At 38.6% G+C, this 21639-nt stretch overlaps 2 protein-coding genes across 5 annotated transcripts in view; one reads left to right on the top strand and one right to left on the bottom strand.

Annotated features, from left to right (window-relative positions):
- SPATA17 (spermatogenesis associated 17) overlaps nucleotides 1-20017 on the bottom strand; it is a 91948-nt gene extending 71931 nt beyond the window's left edge. For 3 of the 4 annotated variants that reach the window (XM_068153489.1, XM_068153488.1, XM_068153491.1), the window contains exons 1-5: nucleotides 19776-20017; nucleotides 14937-15026; nucleotides 13828-13909; nucleotides 7441-7491; nucleotides 1933-2036 (exon numbers count right to left, since the gene is read on the bottom strand). In XM_068153489.1, coding sequence (XP_068009590.1) covers nucleotides 1933-2036; nucleotides 7441-7491; nucleotides 13828-13909; nucleotides 14937-15026; nucleotides 19776-19882 — 434 coding nt within the window. In that variant the 5' untranslated portion in view covers nucleotides 19883-20017. The remainder of the gene's footprint in view (nucleotides 1-1932; nucleotides 2037-7440; nucleotides 7492-13827; nucleotides 13910-14936; nucleotides 15027-19775) is intronic. The other variant, XM_068153490.1, reaches the window with a different exon arrangement.
- Nucleotides 20018-20119: 102 nt separating this feature from the next.
- GPATCH2 (G-patch domain containing 2) overlaps nucleotides 20120-21639 on the top strand; it is a 114487-nt gene continuing 112967 nt past the window's right edge. The window contains exon 1 of the mRNA XM_068153487.1: nucleotides 20120-20344. Coding sequence (XP_068009588.1) covers nucleotides 20289-20344 — 56 coding nt within the window. The 5' untranslated portion in view covers nucleotides 20120-20288. The remainder of the gene's footprint in view (nucleotides 20345-21639) is intronic.

Genomic DNA, 21639 nt, shown 5'->3' with positions numbered 1-21639 from the left:
TAGTTTTCCTGTCGTGGTTTAAATGCTTTATTCCAGCTGAAACCAGGACACCTCCAAAGTTAGATGTACCCAGAAGACACATATTGTGGGTAGGGGAAATAAAATATAAAGCTCTGATTCATCTGTGTTCAGTACAGCAAGAATAACACTTGCTTTCTTGTTTTGTCCACACACATCAAAGGCAAGTCTAACTGACAAATTATGAGCCTTGTTCCAGGTTTAGGCACAGAATGGGGAAGAGTGATAGAACTATTATAAACAGAGAGGCGGGCTGTGTCTTTGTAGTTCATCCAGCTACATGCATTTTAAACCAGAAAGGTATGGCTCAACTTTCCAAGAGTTAATCCAGTCTTCCTAGGATTCTGCCTTTTCAAGAAGAGAATATATTTCAAGGATTTCATAACAAGAAGGTACACCTGAAGCGATGACAAATATTTTGCTGTGTCATGATCTAGCTTTCTGCATAGAATAAATTTAAATTAATAGTAGTAAGAAATTAGGTTGTTTCATTGTATGCAACAATGCAATCCATGAGTTACAATGCTAGGCCAAAGAGGATGTAATATCAGCTATAATTGTGGAAAATACTGCAAATTAATAGGCAGCATCCAAAGGAGTTGGATTTTTTTTTTCATATATAATTTGCATATACTGCTTTCTGTAAGTCTTCTGGCTGAATTGCCTTTGCCATGTGATCAAGGCAAGACTTCCAGATATATTCTTTTCACTAGATTCCTTTATATTTCTACATGTCAGAAAGCAAAGATGTGTCTCAGGCATTCCGAACAGCAAAAACTGAGTGGATTTTGTCCAAAACCTTTCACTTAACAATGAGAAAGTGGCGATCACGGTCACTTAGTATTTTATCTGTTTCCACTGTCATCTGAAGAAATAGTCGTGGATCACAACAGAGGGAAATAATTGCCTCCATTGAGAGAGCTTTCAGCTTAAGTACTGTGAAAGAATAGAATAGAATAGAATAGAATAGAATAGAATAGAATAGAATAGAATAGAATAGACCAGACCAGGTTGGAAGAGACCTTCAAGATCATCACGTCCAACCTATCACCCAAGACCACCCAATCAACTAACCCATGTAACCAAGCACCCTGTCAAGTCTCCTCCTGAGCACCTCCAGTGACGGCAACTCCACCACCTCCCCAGGCAGCCCATTCCAATGGGCAATCACTCTCTCTGTGTAAAACTTCCTCCTGACCTCCAGCCTGAACTTCCCCTGGCGCAGCCTGAGACTGTGTCCTCTTGTTCTGGTGCTGGCGGCCTGGGAGAAGAGACCAACCTCTGCCTGTTTACAACCCCCCTTCAGGTAGTTGTAGAGAGCAATAAGGTCACCCCTGAGTCTCCTCCTCTCCAGGCCAGACCAGAGATGAATAGGAGAAATAGTGCAACAACATGTAGTAACAACAGTTTAGCTAGAAATCTAAGGAGTATGAATGAATCCCTTCTGTAACTATGAAAAGAATCCACTTCAGTATGGCTCATGTATGCAGCTTATATCCAAATCTGCACTTCCATTCATTCTCAATAATCAATTTTGAAAACAGAGTATGAAAATAATTTTTAGGTGTATTTAAGGCGTAATAATACATGAGTGCTAAGCACAGGTGAAGAGTCAAATTTTATTTTATTAAACTACTATAAACCCAGAATAGGTCTAATTAATGCAAAGAAATTACTCTTAACTGATAATGGTGTAAATGAGAACAGAATTGTAGCAGAATATGCATAGGCTTAGGATAAAGAGAATGATGACTGAGATATATAAATGCATACATATAAATGTAGATATAGATGATATAGATATGATAATGGTCAGGAACCTACACTCAGAGAAATAGTATAATTAGTGTCATAAACTTTTTCACAATTAAAAACAGGAAAAGAATGCTTTACCACAGAGAGTTTTATCTTTACCTGACAACTTCATTATTTAACGAAATGGCTTCCAGGTATTTCTTCAGTGCGTAGTAATCATGGATATATTTCCGCACATAATAGCCTCGCCATCTTTTCTGAATCTAGAGGGGGAAAAATTTACTTAGGATCTCTCAAATCAACATCTTTTATGCATAGTAAATATCAGTTGCATTTCCCAAATATTATGATTTCCTTTAAAGCGATATCAAGTGGAAGCACCAAGAGGCTTCAATGAGCAAGATGAGGGAAGAACATAACATACTGTAGTTAAATGGTGATATGAATCTACTATTAAATGCCAACCTCAAAAAAAAAATGTCAAGTTTTAAACCACTGTTAATATTGGGAGGTGACAATGAAGAGAAGTGTCTGCTACTGCCAGTGGTATTGCTCTGTGTAAGGACAGTAAAAAAGCAGGACAGTGTTAGTGCCTTTTCTCAGGTACAGCATGCATTCCCTACTGAGTCACCACCTCATCAATAGCTTCTGCTACACTCTCACCTTTGTGCTCAGGTTATAATGTAAACTAAATAGAAGAATAGAAGGCTTCCCTGAAACTCAGGGACTCAGGCTTTCTGGAAACATTGTTTACAAATTGCAGTTCTTTTATCTCCAATGTAAGATGATGTATGTCTATTTCTTGTACATTAATTATAATCTTCTCACATTGTAGTAAGGCTCCTGCATAACAGATTGTCCTGGTTTTGCTGGGACAGAATCAGAGGTCAGCCATAGGCTGCAGGCCATTAGCAGTTCTGAGTCCAGCAGCTCAGGTCAGGTGTATCCCAGATCATTAGCATCACACTCAATATAAAGGAGGCAGTTTAGAGCTTGGCTTTTTCTTCATCTTCCTCCTTCTTCTGCTCCTGAGCATTGTTTCCCTAATATTTGTGACTGCCATATGTTATGAATCTGGTGCTGAGATAGGTATTAACTTGGCTATTTCATTAAGTTCCTTTTCATTTTGGCGTGTGGGTTTTCTCTCCTTTTCCTGATTCTCTTTCTGTTCTGAGGAGGGGTCATCAAGTGACAGTGTAACTCTTAGAGTTTAGCCCCAGATACAGGCTAAACTTTGCCACAGATAAAGCTTGAAATATAAAAGAAAAATCTCTATATCTGTAGTTAGTCCTAGAGTTCTATTAATAGAAATTTGATAACATCCTCTGTGAGAAAGGCTTCACATTTGGGGGCATCCTAAAAAGCATCATTTGAAAAACATGGGGGGCAAAAAGACTTTCTCTACCCCAGCTTTCCTGAATAATTTCCTCCCTTCTAAACTAAGTCTCAAAACTAAATTTAGAAGTCAGTATTTTCCTTTACCAATACAGTGTTTTTCATTTGAGGGTTTTTTAATAAAAAGAATTTGGACCTCTAGAAATGGTTATAGTATGACTAAATAATGTGGGCAGCTGAAATGGGAAAAAGAAATTAAGTACCAAACATGCTTTGCACTAGGTGATAGTAAATTTCATACTCTGCATCTTCGCTTCCTCATACAGAAGCTTACTAGGTTATAAAGGGATAGAGAGAGCAAAGAATGAGTATGCCCTCAGAGATCTGGGATTAAGCAAAATCTTTTGCATGTGAATAAGGATCTTAGCCTTGTTTTTCTGTTTGGCTTCAAAATTTCTCAACAAGAGTAACTTGGCTCTCATATAGCTGTGTGCTCATTAATGGAGGATTATGGTCCCTTTGAAAGTCTTTCTGATGGTGTTCACCTCACAGTTATATATGCAGAACTGGATACTTCTGGGTTAAACAATCAAAACTCAAACTGAAAGACAAAAGACTCAAATTGTATAAAGCTGTAATTATGTCCAATGGGCTCTGTGCACCAATTACATGTTGCATTCTACCTTTATTTACACCATTTTCTCTGTAGAATGACCTCACCAATTTCAACTGAATGAAACACAAGTAAGAGAAACTGCAATGTCTCCAATTATTTTATGCTGGAATTCTGTTTCCCTAATACTGTGTGTCAGATCACACAACTGAAGACTATAATCATTTTGGGAAAGAACACTTTACACCAGCTTCTGATGATGTTCATATTTTCAATGTGAAAGATCCAACTATCTGTTACACAGGGAAGTGTGTGTTATGACTACTTCTTTTTAACTCCAAGGTGAATGGTCGAAAAATTCTTGGAAAAAAGAGACAAGTGCATATGCCCTTCAAAGTAATTAGCAAGTTTCAAAAGTGATTGGTACAAAACAATTATTGTCATTGATCAGCACTGAACAGATAATTTTAAACAAAGTCATTGTGTGCTCAGCAGATTACAGCTTGTTAACGGGCAAGTTCTAAATGACCTCTTAAGCTAGTCAAATCAATGATGCATATTCCTCATTAAGTAACATCAAAATGTAAGTGATCTTATAAATAATGTTTATTTTAAGCACTAAAACAAATGGCAAAACCTTGATATATCAAAAGCCATCTGCTCAGGGAAATACTTTCTTTTTTTTTTTTTTTTTTTGCATAGGATTACTTTTGCTGATGAGCTTTTGTAGCAAACTTAGATTATTTTTTTTAAGGGAGAATCATATTCTGACCTAGTACTCAAAACTGAAATCAATTAAAACAAGTTTTCTGCTTTAATTTAAAATATGAAACGGATGTTCTTGTTCCAACTAAATGCAAACCAGTAAGACAGATGCAGACTGCCTTCAAAACTATGGGTGTATATACACCCTCAATGATGCTTAATTGCCAAAGGCCAAAATACCTTTCTAATCAGTAGCTATGAAGTGAAATAAGTATTTTAACACAGCAAAGCCAAGCGATTAAACTGGAAACTATAAATAGTTATCATTTTTAGAACACTGAAGTGTACTAATCATGAATCAAGCTCCCAGTGTGTGAGTATGAGGCACTATTGACTTAGGAAACCTAAATTTTGGCTACATCATCACAGTATCACAGTATCACTTGGGTTGGAAAGGACCTCGAGGATCATCGAGTCCAACCTATCAACACAGACCCCATGACTAGACCATGGCACCAAGTGCCACGTCCAATCCCCTCTTGAACGCCTCCAGGGTCGATGACTCAACTACCTCCCTGGGCAACCCGTTCCAATGCCGAATGACTCGCTCGGTGAAGAACTTCCTCCTCACCTCGAGTCTAAACCTCCCCTGGCGCAGCTTGAGACTGTGTCCCCTTGTTCTGGTGCTGGTTGCCTGGGAGAAGAGGCCAACCCCTTCCTGGCTACAACCACCTTTCAGGTAGTTGTAGAGGGCAATGAGGTCACCCCTGAGCCTCCTCTTCTCCAGGCTAAACAATCCCAGCTCCCTCAGCCTCTCCTCATAGGGCATCTATGCAGAAACTCCACAGGCCTTATTCTTTATTGCCCTGGACATTGGTTACTTCTTAAAAAACCAGATGACTGTAAAAAATACAAAACATGCAGTGTTTCAGAATGGAAGCACCTTTAGATCTGCAGATATGGCTCTACAGGACGTAGACTGAGAACCAGATTCTGACATTTGCAACCAAATAAAGATCTGTTCTATTGTTTTTCTACTGATTTAAATTTCCATTAAAGAAAAGGACATGACTGAAAAAATGATACTTTGAAGATTTATATCACCTAATGATTCAACATTATATTTCCATTACAAATGAATGGGAACATATTCAATTTCTTTTTAAAATGAAAGACTAAATGCAAAGCTTTATTTGAGTAGAATACATAATTACCTCTGAAATTTGTTCTTCAAATGTGTTCTAAAAGTACACAGACAACTTTTAAGAGCTGCCTTGCATCTTGTGTTTTCTTAACGATTTGAGTATCTTCCCTATGGGGACAGGCTGAGAGAGTTGGGGATGTTCAGCCTGGGGAAAAGAATGCTCCAGGGAGATAATAGAGCAGGCTTCCAGTGCCTGAAGAGGGGCTACAAGAAAGCCAGGAAGGGACTTTTTACAAGGGCTTGTGGTGATAGGATGAAAGGCAATGGCTTTGAGCTTGAGAAGGGTAGGTTCAGACTAGGTATTAGGAAGAAATTTTTTACAGTGAGGGTGGTGAGACACTGGAACAAGTTGCCCAGGGAGGTCATGAATACCCCCTCCCTGGAGATGTTTAAGACCAGGTTGGATAAGGCCTTGAGCACCTACTGGAAGGCGCTGTTGCCCCTGGCAAGGGAGCAAAAACTAAATAATCTTGAAGGTCCCTTCCAAACTAAACCATTCTATGGATCTATTAACCTATGATTTCAGCCGCATGAGTATACAGCATTGATCCACTACAGCATCTGTTAAACCAGCTAAGGAATACACTAAAACAACAGCAACAAAAAAAGTGCATTTCCGCAGAATTTGTTTGCTTTCAGCTCTTTAAAATGCACCAAATAGAATATGTTGTGCCTTTGAGAGAACTGGCACTATGTCAAAAACCTGAGTTTTTCTGGAACCAGAAAGTTCACATAATTAAAATCCAATCTAAGAATCTTCCTACTTTGCAGGAGTTCCCTTCAAATAAAGAGATTTCACAGAATCATAGAATGTTTTGGATTGGAAGGGACCTTAAAGATCATCTAGTTTCAACTTCCCTGCCATAAGCAGGGACGCCTTCTACTGCACCAGGTTTCTCAAAACCCTCATCCAACCTGGCCTTGAACATTTCCAGGAACACTTCCAGGAACAAGACATCCACAACTTCTCTGTACAACCTGTTCCCATATCTCATGACTGATTATGAAAGTGAAGAATTTCTTTCTTACATCTAATTTAAATCTACCTTTTTTCTGTTTACAGCCATTATCCCTTGTCCTATCACTACATGCCCTTGTAAAAGACTTATTTGCCAAAGTCCCTTTTCCCAAGAATTATCTCATGTCCTTCCCATGTTTGTTTTACATATTTAAGTGCAGTTCCAAAGTGCAGGGGGAAAAGTGCTGAAGTCTAGTTAAATACAAGTTGCATTTTTCCCCATAGCAAACCTCATTTGTTGTATGTTTATTAATTTTCAAGGACTGTTTATACACTTCTTCATTTAGTAAAATCTGCTCATAATATCATCAATGAGACCAGCGCAGATCCACTTCTAGATTTAGACAATGAAATCGTACTGTGCTCTGTGAGTAACTCTTTCGAGATTTGATACATCAAGTATCATGTACTAACAAAAGAAAAACCACAGCCACAAGTCACATCAGCAAAGATAAAAAGCCCTGTAGTTTGTCAGCATTGTAAATACATCTCTGCATTTGTAAGAATACTGGCAGATAAAGTGTTTAGGGTTTTGATCCGGATTGTATGTGCTGAGGTACAATGAACATTCAAATGGGGCAAGACACATGCAGATGCCTTAAATTCAGCTACAGTTTTCAAATACAATCCAGACCACTGAGTGTAACTTTAATTTTTAACTATGTACTATTTCCCGCTGTTGCCATCAGCATATCAATCAAGTGTATATTATTCTGGTTTGCTCATTTTATTAAAAGCAAATGCAGAGCACAATTGACTTTTCATTTGTTTAACAAGTGAAGAAATATTTACCCTGACAGCCATTTCATTGTAGAAATTCATCTTCATAATAAAATATGCTGTCTGTGAATCAAGGGGAAAAAAAAAGAAGAGAGATGGCATATATTTCAGTTACACAAAGGCAGTGCCTCTATTTTTACATATAAAAGATAAGAATCTTTATACATAATACATAATAAGAGTTCTAGGCTTAGAGAGAATAAAATCAAACTTTGTATTGAAGAGATAGGCTTCCTAATACATAATGCAGGCTTAACCAGAAAAATCTATGGTAGTCAAACTAGGAGCTAATGGAGATATATGATCATAAAATGCTCTCCGCTGAGTTTGATAATCAATGGTGCTCTACTGAGAGTAGAATAACAAAGCAGAAATATTCACAAGTGCTGGTGACACGTAGTATTGTATGATTTATTCACTGGGGTTCTTTTAGCCAAAACTCACAGAAACATAAAAGGAATTCATATTTCAAGACGTCTGGTTTAATGAAAAATTCAAAGAAATGCTGTCTTCAGTCGAAATCGTTCAAGGATACGGATGCAGTGATGGAGCAAAATTGTGCCTTCCAACCATCTGTACTAAATGTTATGTACTTAGCTGCCTCTCGAGTAATCCTTGGGAATTTTGTTTCATTTAATATTCATTTTACCATCATAAAATCATAAATACAATGATACTATGTTACAGTGAATCCCCTGATATAGAAAACATTTCCTGAAGTCCTGGTTTTCTTCCAATAAAGTAGAATTCCTCTCCTAGTGAACGAATCCCCTATTATACTAAGCAATCACTTGGCAGCATAGGTTATTTTAATGGATACATCACTTTAAACTAAGCTTTCACATCTGTTCCGCCCTCTAATTACAAATGCAAAATGAACATAATTCACAATTGTATCATAAAAAGTAAAATATAAGTACTTTGAATGCAAGAGTATGTCCTTTATTTAGCACAACGTGCAGCTTTTATGTGTTTCTCATGTTTTAGACACAAATCAAAAGCAAAAGTGCTTTCCCCTGATATAGTGATTTTCTCCCCCATGGCAAACAGGAATTCACTATAAAAGGGTTTCACTGTAATTAGTGTTATTTGAATTGCCTAGTCTGATCCAAAGCAAATTGTCTGTGGAGAGCAGCAGGACTGGATTATTTATCAACAGTCTGGGCAATTAAGAAACAGTTGGCTGCAATATGTTATTTACAAATGAACACAATGATGCTACTTCATTTTAAATTCTCTTTCTTCATTACATTAAGCAAGGCATAATTCCTGCAGTTTAATTAAGGTGCATTTTAAATGCTCACTTTAATATCATACCGATCTACTAATAATGGAAACAGTAGAAAAGATGTTTCTTGCCTGAAAGAAAAATGCAGAACTGCTACATTTCCAAAAAGTTTCACATACATATGTAGATGTATACACACATATGCTTATATATACTTGATGAAATCTACACCCCAAAGGTATGAAGTAGAATAAAAAATGGACTCCATCTCTCCTTTTGTCTCCATAAATGTTTTCTGAGTGATATTAACTGTAGATGGCTAATATTGGAATGAAATAATGGTTGCCAGGTCTAAGTATATTCCTGAAGTGTTTGATTAAATTGATACAATTTTACTCTGCAGCTCATTTTTAATTTCTTTGGAAGGGAATGTAAGAACTGTCACACTACCAAATAGGTAAAACACATTTTTAATGGAAATTTTTAAGTTTTCTCATCAGATTTCTGTCCCTCGGTGATTAAACTGAAGAACCTCACACATCTTTGTTTCTTCTTCTCACAGTTGAAGGCTGTAAGCACTTAGGTCTGAATCCATCCCATTTCACTGAAGAACCTAAATTGGAGACCTAACACCATTATGCTATTTGTATCTTCAATACTGAAAGACAGTGGGACCATTTTCATCCTGGGCTTGGCAAAGTGTTGAGGTGGTTTGCAATTGCATCTCTGCTTGCTATTTACAAACATAGTCGATAGCCAATAGGATCCTAATTTTCATACCTCAGTTAGGTGTGAGAAATCCAAACCTTACTTTTTTTGCAGTAAAAAGGAAATTACACATTCCTGCTTTGACTCACTATTGTTCTAAATCACAAGTCAGGCAAATGTGCAAGTGCTTGTACAACTGTCTTATACCAAAAGCCAAAGCCTGTGTCACCATCTAGGTTCTGTTGCAAATTAATTTGCCCTCTCTTTTCCAATCCTATTCCTCTATTGCAAGTGATGGAGAATGTGTTCACCCCTGTCCACAATTGCACAGCCATAACAACTCCAGTCTATTTTATGTGCTCTCCTAGTAAACAAAAGGCTCTTTCCTGAACTGCAGCCTTCTTGTTCAGAAATCTGCTTTCTTATGCCTAAGTGAATTGCCTGCATTTCATCTTGTGCCCGTTGTGTTGTGTTTCATTCTTTTGCTCTCTGCCAAGGTCCCACTGCAAGGCTGACTCTCTGGGAAGGATTACCTTGCCACCTCATCCAAACCCACCATCTCCGCTTCCAAACCATGAAGTCTTCGCATCTGTCGCTGATGTTAATATAGAGATGTCCCTTCTAGTCTATGATTCCAAAACATACCTGACACCTTTTGTGTATAAACTACTGTACTTCTTTCTCCTATTCAGTTTAAAAACATGTTTAAGGATCACCTATAAATGTGATCTGATCCTGATTACTGTTTTTTTTCCTTTAGGCACTTAATACAATATGTCAAATTCAAAGGAGAAAGAAACTCGATTGTGAGTAGATTGAGAGAAGGAATCAACACGTGGTCCAAGATGGGAATGGGCAATTATTCTGATATATTAAAATAGACCAGATATGCATTTGCCTAATTCATGGTGGTCTGGGACTACTTAAAACTGGTTACTGAGGTGAATCTGAGCTGTTTAGAATGGTCACAAAATACATCACTTAAAATACCAACTTTTTTCAACTTCATCTCCATCCAGAGTAATCTGAAAATGAGGCTATCATGCATGCCAACTTCATGCAACAATGAAATGTTACAATTCCCTTTGCTTTAACAAGTGATTTCTTGACTCTGAGAGATATTGTAAAAAGAAACAGTGCTGTATAGTTTGATTCATGTTCTGGTGTTTACCTGGTTTCCTGTAGATCATGCAAGACTTTCAGAATCCAATACAACCTACATAACTAAGTTATTAAGAAAACTGTAAGAATGCAGTTCTTAATTTTAGCTTGAGATTAATACTAGGAAACAAAGCTTTACACCAAAGTAGCTATATTCAGAATATAGCAACTCACATAATTGTAGTCATATAAACACCACCAAAAGTTGGGGTTTTTTTAACGTAGTGTATGTTAACAATCAAAGGAAGAGGCACTAGGAGTAACAAATTAAATACTAGTAGTGATGCACATATGGACAACCAATCTGATGAGCCTCAGCCTTTGTTATTTTCCGCATCAGTACCACTCAAATTCCACAATTTTGAATATAACCATTAAAATGATTTATTATCAAGTAATCATGGGTATTTTGTGCATATGCTTTGCCTTGTTTGCTGGCAGCAGATACCAATCTGATCGTTATCAGTGGACAAATTTTGAAGTGACTAATTTTTTTTGTATTTAAAGAACTATCATGTTTAATGTATCATTGTGTTTCATAATCAGGAGTCATTAAAACAGTTGTTAGGAAGAGTTTATAACAAACATTAACTGATCCTGTAACTTAAAAGTTGCATTAAGCTGCTGAGGAGATTTTTGTTTCTCTTTAAAATATTCCAAATTCAGTCATTAACTGAATAAAGGTAATGAACATAGGGAATTCACTTGAACTTCATATTTAAGTCCACCCCAAAATATACAACACTGAACATAGTGGTCTAAAGGGAGAAAAAGATGCCTTTTTTATCTGGTGCTTGTACAGTTTTCAGGTTAGCTTCCAACCAAGCTGTCCCATTCAGTCTTTTCTAACCAAAGAGACAGCAAGCACAAAATTTGAGGGAAGAAGTTGGATTGCTACATCAATTGCTGCACAGTCCATAAGCTTGTTGATATGATTCTGTTTTACTACAGGCATGGCTAATATTGGATAAACACTGAAATCCAGAAACTGGATGAGCTTGTGGGCTGATTTAGAATATGTGTATTAAATGTGGGTTTGCACAATTTTTTTGCCCTACATTATTTCATAGACTTCAGATTTGGCAAGGGCTTATCGTTTAAGTCTATTTGAAGAATTATGTGTGAGCCTATCTCAGCATGGTTATTACAGGAAATCTGTGCTGATTTGAAACTGTCTTCAAATGTAGCTGTGAAGTGTGCTTTTTAAGAAGACAGGGCAAAAGAAGAAAGAAGTAATACAGAAATGAGGTAAAATACCTCAAATTTCATGAATACATGGAACAGTTAAGGTTGGCAGGGACCTCTGGAGTTCCAAACCATTGCTCAAAGCAGGGGCAATTAGAAGTAATTGTGCAGGGCCTCATTCAGTTGGGTTTTGAGTATCCACAAGGATGGAGACTCCACAAGCACAACTTGAAATCTGTGGGCAGCCCCATTCCCATATCTTACCACCCTCGCAGTAAAATCTCCTGTATTGCAGTTTGTGCCCACTGCCTCTCATCCTATCACTGGGCATCAATTTCAAATGCTATTGTAGGCTGGTTATCTGGGAAGAATTTTCTTGCTATCTCACCTATAAGGCACCACTCAGAATGGTGCAATGGACAGTAGGCACAGTGGTAATGTGTTTGTTTTGTATCTTAAGTGAGCACCACTCTTTTTACAACTTTCACATATCAAAATAATTCTCTGAAGTGGCATAATTCTTTTTAAAATAGGAAACTGATTACTACCGACAGCAACAAAAAAGAAATCACATTTGAACATAGGGTGGGCAAAATAAAGATGGCTCCTTACAATTTGAGAGAATCAAAAAATATGCAAAATGGCCACTATCAGGTCTTTGTCCTGCCTCAGGCCTTTCAAAGACCTAACAGATGCCAAAAGCTGACATGGTTCTTATTCTCATCTTGAAAAATACAGGAACACATAAATCACCTGAAAGTGAAATTCACTTTATAATGATTTAACTGTGGGAAAAAAAAATTAGAACTGAAGTGGATGTAATGAGATGTCTTTACCTAAAACACTGCCTGAAGCATATCTAAGCCATGATAACCATTTGTCTAACTTACTCTTAAAAATATGCAGTAGAGGGAGTTCCACAGTGTCTTTTGGCAGTACAAGTCAATGTTTCATGTGAAGTTATTTTCTTCTTTCCCATTTCCCAGTGGCAGCATGGATCCATTCTTTTCATTAACAAATTTTAACATACATTATCACATCTTTCTTCTTCTCCAGAAACTTTTCTAGTTTAAACAAACCTTCCTTAAAACACAGGGACAATATTCAACTGAAGTCACCCTATTTGCAAGTGGAACCTAATCTAACCATGAAGATATGTGCCCTGTGTTCAAAAGTTAGAAGTTTAGAAGATGGACTGAAAAACACAGCCTGAAAGGATGACTCCTAATTTATTAGTTAAGCCAAGTAACTTTGAAGAGAGAAAAATCTTTAATTAGATTACTGATAGGCTTTGGGGGGGGAAATTGACAAGCCTTTAGGCATACAAATCCTACTACTGGAAAACACACTTCAGTAGGTGTGGACTTCAGATTGTAATGTACCAGCTGTTATGGCTCATTTATTTTGCTTTTTCTTGAATCGTCTCTTTTAACTGAAACAAAGCAATTTAACAAAATTAATCAAGAATAAATGACCAACAAGTTTAAACCTATTGCAAAATATTGACATAAGTTAACAAATTTGTGAAGTAAACTACAGATTAAAAATGTAATTGTTTTATGTTAAAGGCAAATTAGTTTCTTCTTAATCTCCTAAACCTGATAACAGTGTGCTATGATACACTTTTGCTATCTTCAAGTCTATCAAGGGAATTAGATTGACTGTGATCTGCGGTGTGCCTTAAGGCAAACTCTCAAATACTTCAAGGTTCATTAAGCAAGAAATTTAAACCACTAAAACATAGAAGAGCAACGTGTAGACACAGTGGCTTAATATATTTTCAGAATTAAAAGTTCTACCAGCAAAAAAAAGAAGCATCTTGTAAAGCTCCAATTCTGTAATTAGCATCATGCAGGCAGGCTTCTGCATGAACAGATCTCATTGCTGGTTTGGAGACAAATACTCCAGAGCTGAAAACACTTAAAACAATGACTTGACTGCTATGAGTGGGCTTACTGAAATTGATGGTGCTTTTCATCACAGTAAAGTTAAGTATTTGTCTGTGTATATAAAGAATCAAGTTCCAGCCTTTTAATTCCAACACAGGCTAATGTCCTACAATACATAGAATCTATTCTATAAATAACCAAGCACATTTTTCAAAGCTAGCTTTTTACCTCCACCATTTTGCTGAAGTATCTTCTGCTTTGATAACCTCTCCACCACCTCTGTATAGAGATCACCATTTTGGTCAGATACCTAAAATGAAATGCATCATTAATTAGTAGTTTTAGATTTTACATGACAACTTTATTTCTTCCTCATATTAAAAATAACACAGTGTACTATATCCATACTTATTCCAAACATAGACACTGCAACCATACTTTATACATGTATAAACACATATATACACATAAAACCTTATAAACCAATATTTATACACACACATACATTTTCATTCTAGAAATAAACCAGAAACCTGCAAACTTACCTATATGCTATTTCAGTTGTCATCAAAAAAGTCTGATGAAATAACCTCACATATGTAATTTGCAAGATACCTGATTGCATTTTCATGAATGGTTTTAACCAACATATTGAGAGAAGTTCAGTGCAAAACATTCCACAGCTTTACCATTTTTAACTGTTTGACAAAACTCACAGATACTTGGAATTTTTAGATTACTTTTCCCCTTTTATTAGCTTATATCTAGCATAACTGAAGTAAATTTTTACTATGTCTTTATTGTACATATTTTATTATGATACTAAAAGTTCTGTAATTGATGTCTCGTGTCAATTGTGAAGAAAATAACGCAATCATTACTTTGGGGCTGCCTAGAAGGAGTTCTGTAGGGAAGCATTCTTATCACATAACTATGGACATGAAATTTAGAATCCTTGCAGTACAGCTAGAGTCACTGGAGGCAGTATTTTCCAGCAGGTAGTTCAGAGGGCCCAAATGAGAGGGTAATTCAGAGCACTGACAAGTGGCTATACTGAGCTTGTACTCATAAATCAGACACCTTTGGAAAGAGGACACTGAGCAGGATCACTGTACACAGTTGCAGATAAATCCTCCTCTTTACTTAGCTGATTTAGCCCTTCTTACATGCTCATTATAATTACATTGTGCTTCATACATCAGTTACTGCAAATACAACTGTGCATGTGGAAGAATAATTTCCTACAGAACGGACTGGCAAAGACTTGGGTTTTCAACTATCTTTTGCAGTGTGAGATGCTACTCATGTGATGGAAAGAGAGAGGCTTAACCTACTACCTCAGATAGGCTCGAACTCTGCATCCTCGAAACCAGCTCTGGATTTTGACAGCTGCTTTGTACTCTCTTCTTCTGCCTTCATCTTCAGCTCTGAAAATACAAAAAGCAGTAACACTCGTCATCAGCATAATTTAGAACCAAATCAAATAAAATCTTCTTATTATGTCTTAGGGTTGCAGTTTGTGATGTTTTTCATCAGGTTTTTCGCATCTTAATAGTTAAATGATTGTGCAGAACAATGTCATCTAAATTAGTTCCATATTATGAAGGTAACAAAGATAAAGAGTACTGCAACCATAGTTAATATTATCATGATACATGTTGAATTAATAAGAAGCATATATTATACATGAGATCTAGTCCAAATACATTGTTTTATGACCAATACAAGATATTTTATTTATTGCCTGAAAAATGATATCATCAATAACCGTGACAGATGCACTCCTTGTCTATAGACCTTTTTAAATGAGTATAAACTGGTCGTACAAAGTGGAAGTGGAGAATTTAGCCATTTTTAGCTAATTTCTTAAGAAGCAATTTAAAGAAGAAAAATATTAAAGAAGAGGTGATTGAAGGAAAGTAAGATACAAATTAAAGTTAGAACTTTTTAAATGAATTACAACAATGAAAGCATAGGACAACAGTAGATGTGGAAAACTCCAAACTTTAGAAGGCTGGGACTGTCAGGATACAAAATTAGTATTTTGCATCGTTGTGGCTTAAAAGGAAGTCAGGAATTGGAAACTAGTGGTGTTAGTCATTTGGATAGATTCCAAAAGGATAACCATGGGGATTTTTTTACATGGAAATATAGCAGTCCATGCTAAAGCTTCTTGAATCTTGACAGGACTTTCCACAATGGGGAATTCAAAGACATGAATTTTGGAGATAATGCAGAAATGAAGCTGGCAGCGTATTGGCAGGTGCTTCAGACTGGCAAGGAGGGAACAAGAGGAAACAAAAGAATTAGAAAATATAGCAGGGTTGCATCACTGATTAATAGAGATGTAAGAGGAACTAATGAAAAGGGAGTATTCAGAAAAAGTTACATGAGAAAAAAGGCCATCTAGACAGAGATACTGGTGAGGCAGCTGAAGATGCAAGATAGATGTAGGTGGACAATCAATGACTTTAAGGAGATTTCCAAGAACTATTAGCTGTCAAAGCTTTATGTCAAATGACACAGTACAAGGAAAAGGCATGAGCACAAGTGGGAAAGGAGGGAAAGCAGAAGGGGTTCATGAGAAAGTCAGAAAATAATTTCCTAAGTAGTTGTTCCTTGCCTTCTTTCTGTGCCTGCCTGTTAGGAGAATAGTGTTTGAGACAAAGCTAAAAGTCAGGTAAGGAAAACCAGGAATCAAAAAGAGAATAAAGAAATAGATTTTCAGTGACTTCAGGAAGAAATCATTACCACTACGAGTTCCAATGCTGAGGGGTAGAATCTGGCTAGCTTTCATTTATTTTTTGTTTGTTTGCTTCAAAATGTCAGTGACTAAGGTATTAAACTTAAAAAATATTTTTTTATTTACATGTTTTTTTTTTATATCCCATTTTTATTAGGAATATATTTACCAAATAGTTCAATTTCCTACCACTGGCACAAGAACAGCTAGGTTCTATTGGGTAGTTTTCTTAACTAGTTCATATTAGTTAGCTCTCCTAAGAATGAGTTGTGCCAAAATTTATTTCCACAGTAAACATAAACAAGATTAATTTTTATCTGATAAATTAGGATTATCCTTATTACAGTTCTTCAAAAATAAAACACAGATTTACTACCAGAGATCAAGAAGCATTAGCTCAATTCATTTTATACTATCTGCTGTAGCATGTGCTCCCAAATCACATTAAGTGGTCACCCATTTTCATGGCCATCTGACAAGCATCAGACTTGTCCATACCTGTAAATTGTGGGAAACAGGCTTTTTTTGCCTAAGACCACAAAAGTTGATATTAAAGCTGGCATTTACACTAAAGAGCTCCCCTGCTGCTCTCTTGCACAGTTTCCTAGATATCATAGGAAGCAACTTCCAAATTACTTTTACCTAGAGGTAAATGATTTTGATTAAAAAGATATGGACAGGCAGCCCTGATTACAGCTTGGAAGTGAGGGGGATGTGGGACTGGCTGTGTCAATGGTGACAGCTCCAAACCAGTCCTACCTACTCGGGAATGGCAACAGTGTGGTTCTGGAAGACCAGAAACACTCCCTATTACTCCCCCTTAGATTTTTTAGTTAGCATTCTGGCTTGCTTGGTCAAATCAGCTTAGAAGTCCTTGTAAAGTTTACTGAAGCAGACCAGAAACAGACTTGTTCTTACAGTGTAATTCCATAACCACTTTCAAAGTGGCCTTGCCAACAGAAGTAGTTGAGGTGTAAGCTGCTCGAGCTGCTATCTGTCCTTCTGATCGGGTCATATAGTTGTCATACTATTTGAATAAAGCTTTTAGAGTCACATACTTCTCAAAGACTTTATTGAATGTTAGCTAGGCATGCTCAAGGTCAGCATCTGACATACAGATGTTACAGTAAATAAAAGTTGAATAAGTAATAAAATGGTTTAGGAAACCTCATACCTCTGACATGAACAGAGTTCTGCATAAAGCATGACAGAAGGGCTATTAAGATCAGAAGAACAGGTAAACCTGTCTAACCATAACCAACAGGAATGATATTACAGTCATCAGCGTGCCATAAGTTTTAAAGGAACAGGTGTAGAGTCCTAAAATAGGAAATAAATTTTGAAAGACAAAGTTTTCTAACTTGTGGTTTTACTTTAAGACACTTCAATTACTATGTTCCTCCTGCAATGGTTAATTGCTAGCAAGAACGCTTAGACTTCACCAGGGATACTTCAAGTCAAGCTGCTCTGGAGGGTGTAGGTATTCTAGGTGTTCTACAGAATTCTGGGTTTAGGTCTTGATACATAGGTAAAGAAAGAAACTTCTTCTGTCTTAAAATGTGTTTGACACATGTGGATGTAAGTGCTTCATGTCTTACCCTTGGAGGTATTTGCAAACAGGGCAATTTATTAAAAACAACAACAACAAAGGTAAATACTTAGTAATCTATTAAATCTATTATACTTCTGAGCTTTTTTTTTTTACAGCATTAAGTATTGTTTGCTGAATGCTTTGAAGTTGTGTGTGAATGATGAGTGACTGCATAGATTACACCAATTCACATGCTCACAACATCCCAGATTTGTCAATTTTAACAACTCGAGTACGTTATGTAGATAAAACAGGCTTCTGAAAGGGAAATGAAAGCTGCTGTCTGACTTCAAAACATAAATGCTCCAAAAATAATTCAAAGATCACTGCAAATTTGACACACGTTAGTATCAAAGCCTCGCTTATGAACATTAAAAGTTAAAAAAGAATCTACCACAATCTCTAAACAAGATATTCTGAGTTGTTTCAGGATTTTGCTGACAGCTGCGTTGAAGTAATCCAAGTTTTTCACTTTAAAGAACGAAGATCATATTACTGATCAGCCCCATTCAGTTGCTGACCTGGACTGTTTAAAGCTTCTCATTTAAATTCTCAGCTGAAAATCTGAAGTTCAAGAAGCTGATGGATTATAGCATATTCTTAAAAGGGAAACAATTTATTTTTGGAAAGCTCTGCCAAAAAAAACAAATCCCCAAACATCAAGCATGCTGCCCTCCAATGGATTTCCATGTCTGGCTCAGCCTGCTCTTTCTAACCTGAAGTACGTGAAATACAAGCATAGTCTTCTGTAACTGATGCTCGTTTAGTGAACTGCTGTGTGTACTGCCACAGGAGTACGAACTAAAGTTCAGGGAAAGAACAGGAAAACACAGCACTTTGTTTGCAGGCAGGACTCGAGCTCACTGTACTTTTAGCTATGTTCAGAAGCTTTCCTATTCATGCTCATGATGTAATTGGATTCTAAAACAAATTATTGATTAATCAGTGAAGAAGGAAAAAACTGCTACTGTGTTAAATATACTTTTTTCCTCCCTCTTTTTTTTTTTCCCCCCAGCAGCAACAATACAGTTGAATAAAAGCATTTACAGCACAAATCTATGTGTTATTTAAACAGGTCTTAAAAGGAACATTTTTGATCTTTAGTATAATAAACATCTCCTTAACAGTAGAAAGAGGCAGAACACCCCAGAAACTCAGGCTGAATAATCCAATTTAGTAGCAATGCCCAATTTTAAACAATGTTGGTAATAAACATCAACTTGCTCAGCAGCTGGGGGCTTCTCTGCTAATTAAGTGAAAAAAAACACCACCACCACAAAACAGCAAACAAGCCAACCCCCGCCCCAACCACTGATGCTTGTCAACGGGACAAACTAATCGTCCAGTAAAGTTACAGATCTGAACGGGGAGAGCAGGGCCCACGGCTTGTGTGCCACTGCCAGAGGGAGACCCAAGAGGAGTAACTCTCCGGGAAGGTCTGCGTCGGCGAAGCGGGGAAGGAGGGAGGGAGCCGGCGGGATCCCGGGTCGGGACAGGGATGAATTTGCGGCGTCTCGGGAGTTTCCAGAGGGTCCTTTCCCCTCAAAATTAGCAGGGGGCGGAGGGAGGGGGAACAGGAGGACGCTATTTTCAGTGCATAAACGGACCCTTTAAAGAAACGGTGTCAACTGCCATCGCGCCTTCTCGGATCACTCTGGAAATATTTGAGGGGGCAAGGAGGGTAAATGCCCGCGGGGAGGGGAGGGGTTGCGGTTTCAAAGCTAAACCGTTCTCAGCGGGAGTGCCGCCATCTCGTTGCCGAGGGAGACCAGGAGCTGCCCGCCCGGCCAGCCTCAGCCCAGCATCGGAACATACGCCCCACTACTAGCACGATCCGGTTACCTGTGCCTACGGAAATACTCCTCCCGCAGCACCGATAGCCTGTCCTGAAGTTGGGCTAAAGCAGCCATGCTCTTTCCTCCTTCCCTCCCTACCGACGCCACCACCATGGCAACGGGACCGAACCACCCGGTGCGGGCGCGGGGGTGGCCCTTCTCATGGCAGCCCCGAGGCAGGGCACCAACGGTAGCAGAAGCCCCGCGGAACTGAACCGAGATGCAAGAAGAGACAAGGTGGGGAGTGTCGGAGGGGATGTGGAGTTCCTGGGTAACTGTCCGGAGAGAGAGGCGAAGAGGCGAGATGGTCGCTTCCAGCTTCCTCCCGATACAGCAGCTGCTTCCGGGCTCTCATCATGGGGGACTAAGGGAGAGCGCCTGTCGCCCGAGTCCTCCCTTCCCGGCCCTCGCCTGCTAGTCCCCGGTGCTGCAGTGGGCCGCCTCTCCGTCTCTTCTCGGCTCAGTCTCTGCGAAGTGGCGCCAGCCTCCCCGGGGAGCGGCCGGGGGAGGCGCCGGGTTCATGTTCCGGGTCGCTGAACCTACCCCGACCCGAGCTCAGGCGGCGAGAAAGAGCTGGTAAGCCCAGGCCCGGGGGGCGCCGGGCCGCTCGGACGGGCCGTTTACAGGTCGGGGTGGGGGACGTCTCCACCCCTCCCTGCCCTTTTGCAGGGCCGCGGGCGCGTTGCCGGTATGTGGGGAAAAGGACCGGAGACACCACCTCCTCGCCGTGTGTGGGGCTTGAGAACTAGGGGGCAAGTGGTGCCCCTGCTGCGGCCAGCCTTCCATGCGGTCCCGCGGGCTGCCAGGACTGTCCCGGCATGCACCCCCGCCGCTGCTGGTTTCGTTGGGGGAGAGACGTTGGTGCTTTCCGCTAAAGGCCTTCCGAGGAAGTGGGGTTGGAGGCTTGGCAGGTGCCACTAGCACGTTTCAACGGCTTGCCATGTTTATGAGTGAGCAATAGGCTGGCGGAAGAAACTTTCCTTTCGTTGCTAAGAAAAGATAGCAGGCAAACGATAAAACTTTTCGTCACAAGTTTGTTTTGGGGTTGTGGCTTGTTTGGGTTTTTTTGGGTATGTGTTTGGGTTTTTCTGATTATGGTGGGCTCTCCAAGGCTTTTACCCTGTGAGGTATATACTTCAGAAATATCCTTTTAGCTATCTTGCTTCTCTGAGGCTATTTTATTGCAAACCAAGAATCAACAAGTGCTGCTGTAGCCAATGAACAAGGAAAATACCAGTAGTTTACTGCAACAGAATTCACAGTTTTGCTATTTCATGTAGTTCTGTGTACAAGCATATGACCCTAAAGGCCACGTTGTTTTTATTGTAGAACTTTGAAGAGGGGAAACAGAACAGAAAAGTGACTTTTAATAGGCAGTGGAAGTATATAAAGACTGGTATTGGAGGGACTCGATAGAAGTGATACAACACAACCAACCGTCTGGAAAGCCTTTCATTTCCTTCATCAAATGTTAGATATTTTATGTTTTATTAGAGAGCAGCTGATGTATATAACTTCCATTTCAGTTCACTTTTAATAATAGGAACATGCTGTGTTTGCAGTGGGTTTTGTTTCTTTGTTTTTTCGTTTGTTTCTTGTCTGTTGGTAATTTGAGGCCTTAAGGCTTTTTTGTAGAGGCTATGTTATCTTTACAGATGCCTGCTGGTAGAGTTTCTAGATGTGAAATAGATTTTTATTTACATTCTTCTGTGTTTGTTTTCTGAGAACAGGGAAGAAGAGGAAGAGAAAGGATCAGCATTTAGTTTTCTTACACAGGAAACTTGATTCCTCCTCCAGTTCTGCTGATACTACTGCTTCTTTCCCCTGTGCATGGCTGCTTTAAATTTTTCTAAATGAGAAATCTTTTCAGA

Source organism: Melanerpes formicivorus, unplaced genomic scaffold (genome assembly GCF_026170545.1).
Source record: "Melanerpes formicivorus ecotype bairdi unplaced genomic scaffold, bMelFor1.0.p_v2 SCAF_26, whole genome shotgun sequence".
NCBI lineage: Eukaryota > Metazoa > Chordata > Aves > Piciformes > Picidae > Melanerpes > Melanerpes formicivorus.
This window is presented reverse-complemented; position numbering and strand designations above follow the sequence as displayed.